The 16,380-nt window shown below is 52.1% G+C and overlaps 1 protein-coding gene across 2 annotated transcripts in view; it reads left to right on the top strand.

Moving 5' to 3' along the window:
- The window catches only part of GALNT6 (polypeptide N-acetylgalactosaminyltransferase 6), a 38,701-nt gene that overhangs the window by 9,449 nt on the left and 12,872 nt on the right, over positions 1-16,380 (top strand). For both annotated transcript variants that reach the window (XM_047786653.1, XM_047786652.1), the window contains 4 exons: positions 3,262-3,855; positions 5,312-5,484; positions 14,620-14,769; positions 16,117-16,351. In XM_047786653.1, the coding sequence (XP_047642609.1) occupies positions 3,365-3,855; positions 5,312-5,484; positions 14,620-14,769; positions 16,117-16,351 (1,049 nt within the window). In that variant the 5' untranslated portion in view covers positions 3,262-3,364. The remainder of the gene's footprint in view (positions 1-3,261; positions 3,856-5,311; positions 5,485-14,619; positions 14,770-16,116; positions 16,352-16,380) is intronic.

Genomic DNA, 16,380 nt, shown 5'->3' with positions numbered 1-16,380 from the left:
TGCAAATGTCATCCTTCAACCCTCAAAGTTTACTGCACCCTCTCTCCCTCAAGCCCCAATGGTGACTTTCCTCGTGCTGTCTTCTCACTGGGTGATCTCTGTTTAAAATCTGCCTAGAGTTCCCTTGTGGCGCAGCAGGTTAAGGATCTGGTGGTGTCACTGCAGCAGCTTGGGTCGCAGGTTCAATCCCTGGCCGGGGAACTTTCATTTGCTATGGGTACAGGCAAAAAATAAAAGAATCTCACTCCCCCGATTGACTGTACATTCCTTGAAGGCTGCGCTTCCTCGTGTCTTTATCTCCTCCATCTGACAGATTCCCTGACATAAACCAGGTACTGACAGAATGAACAAATCCCTTTCCCATCTCCCAGACAACATCTAATATAAAACAGACTCTTAGAAAGATTTCATTTGATTGGATTTTGTTGCTACCGCGGCTGAATCTGATTTAAAAGAAAACCACCTGTCTCCCCCAGCCCAAAGTGACACCTGCCCCCGTCTTGACATCATGACAGCCACATGTTCCCCAGATCCAAGTGGCTTCAACCACCAGGCGTCCTCCTAGACAGGAGCTTGTGTGTTTGAATGACAGCACTGATAGCTCACCCGGAATTACTTTTAAGTAAGACAGGGTAATGAGTGTGGCTTTGGCCAGGGACCAGGTGCCCGAGAAAACTGCTGGGAAACTGAGCAGGGATTTGTTAATGAAAATAATAGAAATAATTGATACCCGTTATTGAGGGCTCGGTGTGTGCCAGACACTTGGCCGAGTATTTTACATATATTATTTCGGATTTAATCCTCACCACAACCCTGTGGGTTAGGTATGAGTTACCTCCGCTTTATAGATGAGGAAGTTGAGGCTTAGAGAGATTAAGTCATTTGCCCACGGGTCACACAGCAGCTGTGTGATCCGTGGGCAAATGACTTAAGACTATAACACTTTGGGGTGCTTACTTTACACACAGACTGCTGAGATTTTCCCGTGAATTATTTCATTGAACTTAATCCTTATAACCAACAACCCTGGGAAGTAGGTGCTATTATTTTTAGAAGTGGCAGATCCAGAATTTGTGCCCAGATCTGTTGCTACCCACATCTGCTGCTTACGCCCTGAACCTTACCCTCGCACAGCTGTCCACAGAAAGTGTTGCACCCTCTCTCTTCCTCTGAGCCATGGAACCGTGGCCGTGGGATAGTTGCTTTGGCATACCTCAGTGCAGTCCCGCCTGAAAGACACTCTCCTTAGAATCTTAGATTTTTTAAAAAAGATTTTTTTGTTAAATATGAGGAGATACAGAAGAATTTTTATAGAATATGCATCGGATGTAAAGAACAGCAGAACCGGAGTTGCCATCGTGGCTCAGTGGTTAACGAATCTGACTAGTATCCAAGAAGCTGTGGGTTCCATCCCTGGCCTTGCTCAGTGGGTTAAGGATCCAGTGTTGCCGCGAGCCTGGTGTAGGTCGCAGACGCAGCTGGGATCCGGCATTGCTGTGGCTGTGGTGTAGACCTGCAGCTGTAGTTCCTATTTGATCCCTAGCCTGGGAACCTCTATATGCTGCAAGTGAGGCCCTAAAAAGACAAAAAAAAAAAAAAGCAGAACCACTAGCAGCCACCATCTGCTTAAAAAAAAAAAAAAAAAAAGGCTTCATTGAAGTCCCCTGTGTGCCTCTATTCCCATGCCTTTCCTCTCTCTTCAGAAACTTTGGTTTCACTGTTGTTGTTGTTGTTGTTTTGCTATTTCTTTGGGCCGCTCCCACGGCATATGGAGGTTCCCAGGCTAGGGGTCGAATCGAAGCCGTAGCCACTGGCCTATGCCAGAGCCACAGCAACGCGGGATCCGAGCTGCGTCTGCAACCTACACCACAGCTCACAGCAACACCGGATCATTAACCCACTGAGCAAGGGCAGGGACCGAACCCGCAACCTCATGGTTCCTAGTCGGATTCGTTAACCACTGCGCCACGACGGGAACTCCTGTTGTTGTTTTATTATTGTTATTGTTGGGGTTTTTTTGTTTTGTTTTGTTTTGTTTGCTTTTTTTAGGTCTGCACCTGTGGCACATGGAAGTTCCCAGGCTATGGGTCGAATTGGAGCTGTAGCTGTCAGCCTACACCACAGCCACAGCAACATGGGATCTGAGCCGCATCTGCAATCTACACTGCAGCTTATGGCAACACCAGATGCGTAACCCACTGAGTGAGGCCAGGGATCAGACCTACATCCTCATGGATATTAGTTGGGTTCATAACCCACTGAGCCACAATGGGAACTCCAGTTTCACTCTTTGTTTAGTTTTAGTTTTTTTGTTTTTGTTTTTTTTTAAAGTCACACCCTTGGCATCTGGAAGTTCTCAGGCTGGAGACTGAATCCAAGCCAAAGCTGCAGCAACGCCAAATCTTTTAACCCACCGCACCAGGCCAGGGATCAAACCTGCGCCTCCACAGTGACCTGAGCTGCTACAGTCAGATTCTTAACCCACTGTGCCACTGTGGGAACGCCTCTTTAGTTTTCTTCATATGCAGCTCTACCACATATTCATCAACGCATTTACTTTTATGTTGTTTTAAATTTTCTATAAATGGACTCACACTGGAGATCTCTTTCTGCAGCTTGCTTTTTTTCGCTCAGCCTTACCCTCGTGCTGTAGCTTGCAGGTGTGGCTCGTTCTTTGCGATTGCTATGCAGTCCTCCACGCTGAGGCTATTTCACACTATCCATTCTACTGCTAACAGACATTCGGATTGTTTCTCATTTTTGCCTTCTAAGTCAGTGCAGCTAGAAACGTTCATGTAGGAGTTCCTGTCCTGGCTCAGTGGTTAACGAATCCAACTAGGAACCATGAGGTTGCGGGTTCGATCCCCGCCCTTGCTCAATGGGTTAAGGATCTGGCATTGCCGTGAGCTGTGGTGTGGATTGCAGACGCGGCTCAGATCTGGCGTTGCTGTGGTTGTAGTGTACGCCAGCGGCTACAGCTCCCATTCAGCCCCTAGCCTGGGAACCTCCATATGCCACAGTTGTGGCCCTAAAAAGCAAAAACAAGAAAAATGAAACAGAGTCCATTTTACTCGATTTCTGGATGGAGGAAATTTAGGTCCAGGAAAGTAAAGTGACTAATGGCAACATCCCCATAGCACCTAACGGAGCTAAGTTGATGTCGCCATTCAGCAGCAGAGCCTGGACACAAACCCCAAGCCCCCTTGACTCACCCTCACCCCTGCCTCGGCTCATCTCTCTCTCTCAACCCTCTCTTCTCAGGCGGAGGCCCCAGGGTGTGGCCACCACGACACATCAAGCAGTTTCCAGAGTCGGGCCCAGCCCTCGGAGCTGACCCAGGCAGGGGCCCCACTGGTTCCAGAGGATGCGGCTCCCCCGCAGACGCCACTTGGCCGTGCGCCTGGCCGTGGTGGGCAGCGCCTTCATGCTCTTCCTCTTCATCCTGCAGCGGGATGTAAGCCACAGGGAGCAGGCCACAGAGAAACCATGGCTGAGGTCCTTGGTGAGCCAGAAGGATCACGTCCTGGACTTGATGCTGGGGGCGGTGAATAACCTCAGGGATTCGATGCCCAAACTCCAAATCAGGGCTCCGGAGCCCCAGCAGACACTGGTTTCCACAAACCAGACCTGCCTCCCTGGCTTCTACACCCCAGCTGAGCTGAAGCCCTTCTGGGAACGGCCACCACAGGACCCCAACAGCCCTGGGGCAGATGGGAAGGCATTTCAGAAGAAAGAGTGGACGCTCCTAGAGACCCAAGAAAAGGAAAAGGGCTATAAGAAGCACTGCTTCAATGCCTTTGCCAGTGACCGCATCTCCCTGCAGAGGGCCCTGGGGCCAGACACGAGACCCCCTGAGTAAGTAGCGCCGAGGCCTGGAGTGAGGCCAGGCTCTGCCAAAGGCTTGGCGGGTATGGCCATGGCCACAGGCCGAGTGCCAGGGAAAGGGCTGGAGGGGATTTTAGAATATGGGCAAGGATTTCCTCTAAGCCCTCACTTCTCTCTTTTTTTTTTTTCCCTTGGTCTTTTTGTCTTTTGTTAGGGCTGCACTGCAACATACGGAGGTTCCCAGGCTAGAGGCTGAATCACAGCTGTAGCTACTGGCCTACAGCATAGCCATAGTAACATGGGATCCAAGCCACGTCTTCGACCTACACCACAGATCACAGCAACGCCGGATCCTTAACCACTGAGCGAGGCCAGGGATCGAACCCGCAACTTCATGGATACTAGTCTGGTTCCTTAACCACTGAGCCACAATGGGAACTCCTAAGCCCTCACTTCTTTTCCTGATTAGTCGCCCTTATCCCAGGAGTTGGGACTGGAGAGTAATATGATCAGGCCAGCGGGTCACAGGAAATTGTTGGTGATGGTAGTTTCAGATTACAGGGAAATTCATGAGAAAATGGATTTGAGAGGAACTGTCAATTTTAAAGAGAAAAGCCCCTTGCCATGGCTGTGGCGTAGACTGGCAGCTACAGCTTAGATTTCATTCCTAGCCTGGGTACCTCCATATGCTGCGGGTGCAGCCCTACAAAGCAAAAAAAAAGAAAGAGAGAGAGAGAGAGAAAAAGGCTTTTGGGAGTTCCACTATGGTGCAGCAGAAATGACTCTGACTAGTATCCATGGTATGGGTTCAATCCCTGGCCTCGATCAGTGGTTTGGGGATCCAGCGTTGCCACGAGCTGTTGTGTAGGTCACAGATGTGGCTCATTTCCTGTGTTGCTGTGGCTGTGGCATAGGCCAGCAGCTGTACCTTCAGTTCGACCCCTAGCCTAGGAACTTTCATATGCCATGGGTGCGGCCCTAAAAAGCAAAAAAAAAAAAAAAACAGAGAGAGAGAGAGAAAGAGAGAGAAGCCTTCTCCTCTCATTGAGTATGAAAATTGTAGTCACTTTTCTCAGCTGTCAGATTTGCCTGTGGTTACCTGCCCTCAGGGACCCCTGGATAGGATTAACCTTTCTGCAGCACACGTGTTACTAAGGAAGAGAGAGCCAGCCCAGGGAACTCCTAGAGCAGATGAAAAAAGTGGGCTGGCGGGGGGTGCCCTCGGCCTCACAGCTGGGGCCCCAAGCCAGCTCTGGGGGAGGCGGGGGGTTTAGGGGTGGTTAGTGCCCGTGCAGAGGCCCAGAGGAGGTGGCAAAGAGAAGGAAAGCTAGAAGCAGGGAGCAGCTGTTCCCAGCCCCAACGGGGAATGGCGGCTGGGGGTTCCGAGGCGCTGAGGATGGTTCTGGGAATCCGTGGACCTCGCCCTCCCTGCCCACGGAACCCCCTAGGGGCCCGGAGAGCTGTATCCCCGCTGCCCTCCTTGCAGGTGCGTCGACCAGAAGTTCCGGCGCTGCCCCCCCCTGTCCGCCACCAGCGTCATCATCGTGTTCCACAATGAGGCCTGGTCCACGCTGCTACGAACGGTGTACAGTGTCCTGCACACCACCCCTGCCATCCTGCTGAAGGAGATCATCCTGGTGGATGATGCCAGCACGGAGGGTGAGGCTAGGGCACCCCCCCCTCCACGAATGGGCCTGGGGTCCCCCGCTGGTATGCTGGGAAAGAGGGCAGGGGCTCTCGAGGGAGCGGGCCCCTCTTCATGGCTTGTTGCCTGGCATCACAGCTCATCATAAACGCCAGGAGCAGAAAGAGGGCAGGTGGGGCAAGGGGGTAGGTGGGCCACATTCCTAGGGCCTGAATGTTACTCACTTTTCACCCCAAGAGCTCCAAAAGCTTAGCAGTTCTGGCTTCAAGCACTCCTTCAGAGCTGCCAGGCCCAGCCTGAAGTCAGAAATGCCAGGAGAGGAGTGCCCGCTGTGGCTCAGCGGAAACGAACCCGACTAGTATCCACGAAGATGAGGGTTCGGTCCCTGGCCTTGTTCAGTGGGTTAAGGATCCGGCGTTGCCGTGAGCTGCGGTGTAGGTCGCAGACGTAGCTCGGATCGGGTGTTGCCATGCCTGTGGCGTAGGCTGGCAGCTGTAGCTCTGATTCGACCCCTAGCCGAGGAATTTCCATGTGCCAAGGGTGCAGCCCTAAAAAAAGACAAAAAAATAAATGCCAGGAGAGGTCAGGGCAGAGGGTGGGAGCAAGCAGGCCTTCCCTCTGTTTCCTACCTGATGGACCACTCTTGAGCTCGCAAAGGTTCCACCTCAGAAGCTCTTTTCGCTCGAGTTGTAGCAGATAAGCGAGGTGGCTTGCCAAACTTCCGCCATTCAAAGCAACTCCACAAACATCGACTGAGTGCTCTGTGCCTGGCACTCACTTGGGCCTAGGGGATAGCATGACAAATGACAGATGAGACAGAGCGTGCCCTGAGTAGGCTAACAACCTGCCTAGGTCACTTGACTGCTTACGACACCGACCACAGTGGTGTGGCCAGAACACACCCCAACGGCCAGGCAAGGGCGTGGGCTTGAGAGGCCGACACCCATGGATTCAAATCCCAAGTTCAAATCAAAACTGACTCTTCCTCGCTCCCTGACCTTGGGCAAGACACTATGCCTCTCTGAATCTCAGGCTCGTCTTCTAAAAATGAAGACAAGTGACTCCCTAACGTGGTGGGTGAGGGATCAGAGATGGGTGATAAGTGAAATAACTCATGTGCTACCCAGTCCTTAGCCTCGAGTAAGAGCTCCATGAGCAGTCACTTCCTTTCATTCTTTGTATGGGAGCTGCGCACTCTGGGAGGCGTTATTTCCGTGCAGCCCGGCTGGGCGGCCCACAGTGGAGGCCAGATGACAGCTGTGCCTGAAAGCCTGAGAGGAGGGAGGTACCCAAGACAAGAGGTGCTGGAGGCCAGTCCTGGCAGAGAGAACAGCATCAGCAGAGCCCTGGAGACATTGATGTGTTTGTGCTGCAGAAAGTGGTACTTCAAAGACGCTGAACTGAAATCCACGCTGTGCTACAAGTATTTCTGTAGGGGTCCTTGAAGGTGCTTAAGCTGGAGAGTGACCCTGTCTCAGAAGGATGGCGGCTTTGCGGGGGGTAATTGTCAGGAAGAGAGACAGAGGACCCAAGTCCAGAGAGAAGGTTCTCGCACTTGAGAGTGCAGGATGCGGGGGCCAGAACCAGGAAAGGGACCGTGGGTCCGATGCATCAGTAGACTGGGGTTCCCCCGCCCCTCCCCCCGCCCCCCAGGAGCTTAGCCCTCCTCCCAGGTGGCACGTGGGGTTTGGAGTTCTCCCAGCTTGGCTTCCTGTAGCCATGCCCCCACCTCGAGGGCAGGAGCTGTGGGGCCGCTCCCCTCCCCTTCCCCAGCCCCCTCCTGCCCTCTGGGTGAGGGCAGTAGAAGGAGGAGCTGAGAATGAGTCCTTTTCTTCAGGGAGGGCAGACCCCCTAGCAGGGCTTACAAAGCAAAGGCAGATGGGGGAAGGGTCTGGAGGGGGGCAGACCTGGAGCAGCAGAGATGCCCTCTGGAAAGGGGCAGGGGGCGGGGGGCGGGTGGCCTTGGAAATGGCCTCCAGGGAATCTTAGTAGCAATTTGAATGGTTGTCAGGAACAGGAGCCAGTGTATCTATCAGCTGCCTTCCTCAAACTGGGCTCTTAGAGTTCCCGTTGTAGCTCAGTGGGTTAGGAACCTGACTAGTTTCCATGAGAATTTAGGTTTGATCCCTGGCCCCACTCAGTGGGTTAAGGATCCAGCCTTGCCACAAGCTGTGGCAAGTTTGGGTCCAGTGTTGCTGCAGCTGTGACGTAGGCTGGCACCTGCAGCTTTGATTCAACTCCTGGTCTGGGAACTTCTATGTGCCATAGATACGGCCCTAAAAAAAAGGAAAACAAAACAAAACAAAATTGGGCTCTTGTCCCCCTGCCCATCCCTCAGAAGCTTCTTCCCTTGAATCACAAGTGGTGTAAGTTCTAAACGGTCAATAACTTGTCACTCAGAATTGTCAAAGACCAGGAGTTCCCGTTGTGGTGCAGTGGTTAACGAATCCGACTAGGAACCATGAGGTTGCGGGTTCGGTCCCTGGCCTTGCTCAGTGGGTTAAGGATCCGGCGTTGCCATGAGCTGTGGTGTAGGTTGCAGACGCAGCTCGGATCCCGCGCTGCTGTGGCTCTGGTGTAGTTGGGCAGCTACAGCTCCGACTCGACCCCTAGCCTGGGAACCTCCATATGCCACGGAAGCGGCCCTAGAAAAGGCAAAAAGACAAAAAAAAAAAAGAATTGTCAAAGTCCATAAAGCACACTGTCCAATTGGGCAACTCCTCTGACCAGGCCAGCCAAGCAACAGTGCCAGGCTGGCACAATCAGCTTCAAAAGGGCAGAATGGCCTGTGCCTAGTAGGATGGGCTTGGCCGTAGCCTCTCCAAAGGGCCTGCCCCTCGCAGGCCACCAGATGTGTTCCCATTCCTTCTGGAGATCTCTCCCTGTCCCCCTGGACTCTCTCATAGAGCCAATTCCAGCATCTTGGAATCCACCTGCCTGAAGAACTCAAAGCAGCCTTTTTTTTTTTTTTTTTGGTCTTTTTGCTATTTCTTTGGGCTGCTCCCACGGCATATGGAGGTTCCCAGGCTAGGGGTCCAATCAGAGTTGTAGCCATTGGCCTACGCCAGGGCCACAGCAACGCGGGATCCGAGCCGTGTCTGCAACCTACACCACAGCTCACGGCAACGCCAGATCGTTAACCCACTGAGCAAGGGCAGGGACCGAACCCACAACCTCATGGTTCCTAGTCGGATTCGTTAACCACTGCGCCACGACGGGAACTCCAAACCAGCCATTCTTATTTGGTTTCCTTTGATAGTCTGTTCAAAGCTGTGCCCTTCTTGGGGTTCCCATTGTGTCTCACCGGGTTAAGAACCTGACTAGGACTCCATGAGGACTCAGGTTCGATCCCTGGCCTCTCTCAGTGGGTTAAGGATCCGAGGTTGCTGTGAGCTGTGGTGTAGGTCGCAGATGATGCTCAGATCCAGTGTTACCGTGGCTGTGGTGTGGGCTGGCCACCACAGCTCTCATTGGACCCCTAGCCTAGGAACTTCCATATGCTGCAGGTGCAGCTGTAAAAAAAAAAAGGAAATAAACTGGGAATCCTTTGGATTAGCCCAGTTTCTCCCACTTTCATCTTCCCTTGCTCGTCAGAACTGAAGTGAGTGGCAGTTCCTCTCGTGGCCTTCTTACCTCCTAAGAGACACCAGTCATGCAAGTCAGGAATTGTACAAAGACTCCGATTCTAGTTGAATTCCAACTTCCAGTGTCTATTGCCACAGGTCAAGTTGCTCTATTACCATCAAGTTGCTTTATTACTGCTTTTACTTCTGTCCTTGTTTTATAAGATAGGAAGATGTCTCTGTCATAACTCTATGTCCTGGATTTTCTGTTTTTTGTTTTTTTTGGTCCTGGATTTTCTAGAAATGTTTCCATTTCAATATTTTCTTCCCCATAAGGAAATTCTACTACAATCACATGTCAATTTCACCTGCCAGTTTATTCCTCACACCTGGACGTGGGAAACAGGCTGAGTCTTGATGTGGATTCAGAAATATGGCCCCGTGTCTACATGTTGTATCTGGGCAGGAGGATTGCAGAGTACGCCCCTCGGGTGTTACACTAATTCATTTCTCCTTTTCTCCTTCCAAAGGGATTAAGAAAAATTTCCCCTTTGCAGTTAGATTTGAGGCTGAATAGAATAGAGATGGGCATGAAAGTAGCATCAAAACAAGCAAGAGGAGTTCCCGTCGTGGTGCAGTGGTTAACGAATCCGACTAGGAACCATGAGGTTGTGGGTTCGGTCCCTGCCCTTGCTCAGTGGGTTAACGATCCGGCGTTGCTGTGAGCTGTGGTGTAGGTTGCAGACGCGGCTCGGATCCCGAGTTGCTGTGGCTCTGGCATAGGCCGGTGGCTACAGCTCTGATTGGACCCCTAGCCTGGGAACCTCCATATGCCGCGGGAGAGGCCCAAGAAATAGCAACAACAACAACAAAAAAGACAAAAAAAAAAGCAAGATAGGAAACAGTAGGAAGTCCTCCCTCAAGAAAGGCTTTCTGTTTTTTCTTTTCTAGATTTTTCAGAAGCCAAAGAAGAGGGGGAGAGTCCTCAAGAGAAGAGTAAATAAATGCAGGTCACTGGTGTGTTTCATAAGTATTGATCAGTTACCTACTGAGCACCAGACCCTGTGTAGAATAGCAGGAAGCAGTTGAGCATGGTATCTGTCTTTTTAGAGATTACTTTTTTTTTTAATGGGAAAGACAGAAATCACTTCAGGTAATAAGTGCTATGAAGAAATTAAGAGGAAAAATAAGACTGCAGATGAGGGGCTAATGAGTAATTAGGCAGCTCTTATAGTCAGAGGAGCCAGAAAAGGCTACTCTGAGTGCTCCCCACAAAGGGAACAGCCAGTGCAAAGGCCCTGGGGCAGAAATAAGACCAAGATGGCTGAAGCAAGCAAGGCAGCAGAAACAGCACCCGCGCAAAGTGAGTTTACACAGGAGGTGAATCACAGGACCTTTGTAAGCTATAGTCAGTGTTTGGATTTTTCCGATGTGTGTGGTAAAATATGCATAAAATATGCTTAACCTTTTTTTTTTTTGGCCTTTTTCTTTTTTAGGTCTACACCCATGACATGTGGAGGTTCCCAGGCTAGGGGTCGAATTGAAACTGTAGCTGCTAGCATGCACCACAGCCACTGCAATGCCAGATCTGAGCCGTGTCTGTGACCTGCACCACAGCTCATGGCAACACCGGCCGGCCGGATCCTTAACCCACTGAACAAGGCCAGGGGTCGAACTTGCATCCTCGTGGATACTAGTCAGATTCGTTTCCGCTGAGCCATGACGGGCACTCCCATCTTAACCATTTTCAAGTGTGCCATTCGGTGGCATTAAATACATTCTCACTGTTGTGATACCATCTCCACCATCTATCGCCTGACGCATTCATCTTCCCAAATTGAAACTCTGTGTCCCCAGCCCAGCCCCTGGCAACTCCCATCCTACTTTCTATGTCTGTGAATTTGACTATTCTACGTACCTTGTCTGAGTGGAATCATTTCAGCGTGTGGCCTTTTGTGTCTGGCTTAGCATCATGTCCTCAAGAGTCATCCGCGTTATAACCTGTCAATTTCCTTTGCAAGGCTGAATGTGTCATTGTTTGCATATACCCCATTTGTTTATCCATTCATCCACCCGTGGACATTTGGATTGTTTCCACATTTTTGGCTGTTGTGAATAATGTTGCCTTTGGCATGGGTATAACAAATATTTGTTTTAGTCCCTGCTTTAAATTCTCTAGGGTACATACACAGAAATGGAATTGCTAGATCATATGCCAATTCTGTGTTTAATTTTTGGAGGAACCATCATCCTGTTTGGATTTGGTTTTTTAAGTGCAGTTTTAAACCACTCAAGTGTTGTGATCAGATTTATAGGTTTTTGTGTGTGTGTGTGTGCATGCGTGTGGGGTTTTTTAGGGTTACTGCTGAGGCACAACAGGAACTCCAGATTTATAGTTTTAAGCCAACTCTGCTACTCACCATCGCTGCTGTGTCAAGAGTAGATTGGGAAGGAGTTCCCGTTGTGGCTCAGTGGGTTACGACTACTATGACTAGTATCCATGAGGACGTGGGTTCGATCCCTAGCCTCACTCAGTTGGGTTAAGGGTCCGGCCTTGCCACAAGCTGTGGCATAGGTCACAGGTGTGACTCGGATCTGGCATTACTGTGGCTGTGGTGTAGGCCAGCAGCTGCAGCTCCAATTCGACACCTAGCCCAGGAACTTCCATATGTTGCAGGTGCAGTCATAAAAAGAAAAAATATATACCTATATTGGGAAGAAGGGTGTACAGACCGGGAGACCAGTTAAGACATAAGATTGCTAGAGTGGCAGGGGGGGGATGGAGAGAGAACCAGCCTTGCTTGATGAAGGACTGCTCGTGGAGGGGGAGGAAAGGGGATTCTCCAGAGGGAGCCTCCATTAGAGCAGCTGGAGGAATTCTGATACTGTACTCTGCCGTCGAGGGAGGCTGGGAGGGCAGGCTGGGGAGAAATCTGGAGCTCTGTTTCAGGTGCGTTGGGTTTGTGGCTTTGTGAGGAGATGGCCAAGCCAGGAAAAAAGGCCCAGGAGCTTCTGCATACAGATGGTATTGCAGGCATGGGACCGAATAAGGCGTGTGTGTAGCAGGTCACAGGAGTCTCCCAGACTCCAATCGCGAGGAATGCAGCTGCACTGGGGTGGTGGGGTGTCGAACCTAAGTGAGAAGGCTCTCATGGGGGGGACCTGAGGGAGGGTGGCTGGGCCCCTCTGTGTCTCCACACTCAGCTCCAGGGCGTGCTCCAGTGGCCCAGGGAGGGGCATACTTAGGAGCTGTCTCACCCCCCTCCAAGGGCCTGGGGTTCCCTCTCGCTCGGAATCCCCGGGTCCAGCCTAGCCCCAGAGACCGGAGGGAAGGCCTGGGGAGAAGGACTCTGAAGAGCTCAGGGCCGCTGACATTCACAGCTCAGTGCTTGGCAGGCGCTCGCCACAAAACCCACTTCCTGCGATGCTTGGTCCCTGGTTTATCTCCACCACCATGAACTTCCGGTGAGCGCAGTCAGGTTCTCAGGGGGAAGCATCAGCCACGCTGAGCAAGGAAGGCTCCTGGGTGGGCTTCTCCCCTCCTTCCTATTAGAGCCAGCGCTGGGGGCTGTGCTTGGAGTAGAAGCCTAGGAGCTCTGTGAGGGCAGGACCCAGACTGGGCACCCCACCACCACCCCCTCCACCTCCCCCCACCCATTCCTCCTCCACCCCACCCCCACCCCACTGCCCAGAATAGTGGCTGGTACCCGGCAGTGTGTTAACAGGTGTTTTGCTAAGTGAGTGCTGGGCCGAAGCTGCCAAGTGAGGCTAATTTTGACTCATAAATATCAGGGACAAGACTCCCCATTTCGTAGTATTTTCATCTTCGTAGAGAAGATAAAATACATGAGGGCATTCCGGTCACAGCGCCGTCAGTTAATGATCTGGTTTGCCTCTGTGGAGGTGCCTATTCAGTTCCTGGCCCAGAAACTTCCATATGTCTTGGGGGCAGCCGGGGAGGGGGGAAAGTCAACACGAAAGCACCTAGTTCAATGACTGGCACATAGTAGGTGCTCACGTGTTTGGACAGTGTGAGTGTGTCAGAGAGAGAGATCCGCCACATCCCCACAAAACGGACTTTAGACCAGTTTGTCTAAGGCTGCGGCGGGAGTGAGGCCTAAGCGCTGGGCCGATCGCACAGCCCTTGAGAAAGAGGACACCCTTGCCCGTCAAACCTGCCCCGCATCTCCTGAAACTACAGGCAACTCCATTCTGCACAGTGGAGAATGGAACGGTGACACAGATAAACCAAAATTAACAGTTCCTGAAACATCGGTAGGGTTTGGACTATTTTCCAAGATGAGCTGCTTCTGAATAGGGCTATTTTGTAATGCTCTGAGGATTTCCGACTGAGTAATGGAGTCATGAAGTAAGCCCCCCTCTCAGAAGTTGCTGGGGAATCTCAGCAGATAACCCCCTCCCCAAAGAGTTTTCCCACCCCCCTCCAATCCAGGATGGCTGCCCCTCCTGCAGACTCCTGTGGCCCTGTGCCACCTCTGGTGGGTCACTGGTCACCTGCCCCACAGTCGCCCGTTCCCTGGGAGGCTGAGTTCACCACGGTGCCTGGCCCATGGGGGCACTGGGTACATGTTTTTTTCAATTTAATTAAAAAGCCACTCAGGGGAGTTCCCATCGTGGCACAGTGGAAACGAATCCGACTAGGAACCATGAGGTTGTGAGTTTGATCCCTGGACTTGCTCAGCGGGTCAAGGATTCGGCGTTGCCATGAGCTGTGGTGTAAGTTGCAGATGGGGCTTGGATCTGGCATTGCGGTGGCCGTGGCGTAGGCTGGCGTCTATAGCTCCAATTTGACCCCTAGCCAGGGAAACTCTATATGCTGCGGGTGCAGCCCTAGAAAGATAAAAAGACAAAAAAAAAAAAAGAGGCCACTCGGCATCTTTTTAGCTTCCTAAAGAATTCCACATTCAAATCTAAAATAAGGCACAAATGAAGCAATCTACAGAACAGAAACAGACTCACAGACATGGAGAGCAGACTTGTGGTTGCCAAGGGGGAAGGGGATGGACTGGGAGTTTGGGGTTAGTAGACCCAAACTATTACATTTAGAATGGATGAGCAATGAGGTCCTGCTGTATAGCACAGGGAACTATAGCCAATCACTTGTGATAGAACACAAGAGAAGATAGTGTGAGAAAAAACATGTATATATATTTGTATGACTGGGTCACTTTGCTGTACAGTGGAAATTGACAGAACATTGTAAATCAACTATAATTTTAAAAATATTTGAACCAAAAAAGAGGAGTTCCTGTTGTGGCTCAGCAAGTTACAAACCCAACTAGTATCCATGAGGATGTAGGTTCAATCCCTGGCCTGGTTCAGTGGGTTACGGATCTGGCGCTGCTGTGGCTGTGGCGTAGGCCCGCAGCTGCAGCTCTGATTCGACCCCTAACCTGGGAGCTTCCAGATGCTACAGGTGCAGCCCTAAAAAGACAATTAATTAATTAGTTAATTAAAATGCAGGCAAGGCTGCCAGCAGCCTGACAGCACCGGGCTTGGGGTCCATAGGGGATTAGGTTTGCCGCAAAGCAGTGAGCTGGCAACCGTGTCCCCTATCCCTTCCAGAGTACTTGAAGGAGCCGCTGGAGCAGTACGTGAAGCAGCTGCAGGTGGTGAAGGTGGTGCGGCAGGAGGAGCGGAAGGGGCTGATCACAGCCCGGCTGCTGGGGGCCAGCGTGGCCCAGGCGGAGGTGCTCACCTTCCTGGATGCCCACTGTGAGTAGAAGAGGCCGGCCGGCGCCCGGAGGCCTGGTGGGTCTGCCCCCTTCCCTCCCTGGCAGGATGCAGAGCTGGGACCATGGCGTCACCAGGGCCCTTTTCTGCCCTGCTGTCCCAGGAGCGAAGCCAGCTTGGAACTCCCCGGCTCCTTCTACCCCTTTCTCGTTCCAATCCCAGTGATGTTTCTCAGGAGGCACACACAACCTTAGAACAACTGGTGAGGGAGTTCCCGTCGTGGCTCAGCGGTTAACAAACCTGACTAGTATCCATGAGGACACAAGTCTGATCCCTGGCCTCGCTCAGTGGGTTAAGGATCCAGCGTTGCCGTGAGCTGTGGTGTAGGTCGCAGACACAGCTCGGATCCCGTGTAGCTGTGGCTGTGGTATAGACCAGCGGCTACAGCTCCAATTCCACCCCAGCTTGGAAACCTCCATGTGCCTCCAGTGTGGCCCTAAAAAGACAAAAAAACAAAACAAACCAAAAATGGTGACCCCACAATTGGCCAGACACTCTTCTCTCCCTCCCCCATCCCCAATCTGTACCTCATTCTGACCTCAGCCCCTCAGAGAGGCCTCCCGTTACCACTGGGAACTGGTTTGTGTGACGCTTTCCTATAGGGCCACATGGAGCCAGGAAAGCCTGCCTCTTGCCCCAAAGCAAAGCATTTCCCCACTGTTGTCAAGGGGGGAAAAAAAGGGTTCCCTGAAAAGAGTGTTACATGTTATGCAAAGCTGTGGGCTTGGAGTCAGAAGACAGGGGTTTGCATGCTGACCCTGAGATGAACTGAGCCTCGGTGTCCGTTTGCATTTGCAAAGCGGAATGAGGACACCAGCCTTACTCACCGACAGAATTATTACTCTGAGGCCCAAGTAAAGTCATATGTGCAGTTCATTGAAAAATCCCAAAAGGCTGGACAAAGAAAAGGGGTGATCAGTCCATGCTTGGAGCTGAAGCTCCGAGGTGCAGAGCCCCCTGGGAGAGGGGGCACCCCCTTGTGCAACCCACACTGGGGTGGGGAAGGCTGACAGAGGATAGGCTCCAGACCCTGAAGACACCCCTCCAGGGCCTTCCCGGTGTCTTGGGGTCATTTGAGTTGAGCGTCTTACTCCCCTGAGACCTGCATTCTCCACCCTCCCTCCAAAGCCACCTCCACCTTTTGGGGCACAGGAGGCAGTTGGGGGAGGGTTTGGGGAGATCTCTCTATGGCGCTGCCGCTTGCCTGTTCCCTGTCTCTAACGAAGGAGGGGGCTCCTGATTCGCTTGTCCCCCCGGGTCTTCACGCTGGCACGTGGGCCGTGGGCTCGGCTCTGGGCAGGACCCCGACCGCCGCCACCCGCCCTGCAGGTGAGTGCTTCCATGGCTGGCTGGAGCCCCTCCTGGCTCGCATCGCGGAGGACCAGACCGTGGTGGTGAGTCCAGACATCGTCACCATCGACCTGAACACGTTTGAGTTCTCCAAGCCCATCCGGCGGGGCAGAGTCCACAGTCGCGGCAACTTCGACTGGAGCCTGACCTTCGGCTGGGAGACACTCCCTCCGCATGAGAAGCAGAGACGCAAGGATGAGACCTACCCCATCAAGTAAGGGCCGTAGCCTCGTGGGCCTCCAA

Source organism: Phacochoerus africanus, chromosome 7 (genome assembly GCF_016906955.1).
Source record: "Phacochoerus africanus isolate WHEZ1 chromosome 7, ROS_Pafr_v1, whole genome shotgun sequence".
Lineage (NCBI taxonomy): Eukaryota > Metazoa > Chordata > Mammalia > Artiodactyla > Suidae > Phacochoerus > Phacochoerus africanus.
This window is presented reverse-complemented; position numbering and strand designations above follow the sequence as displayed.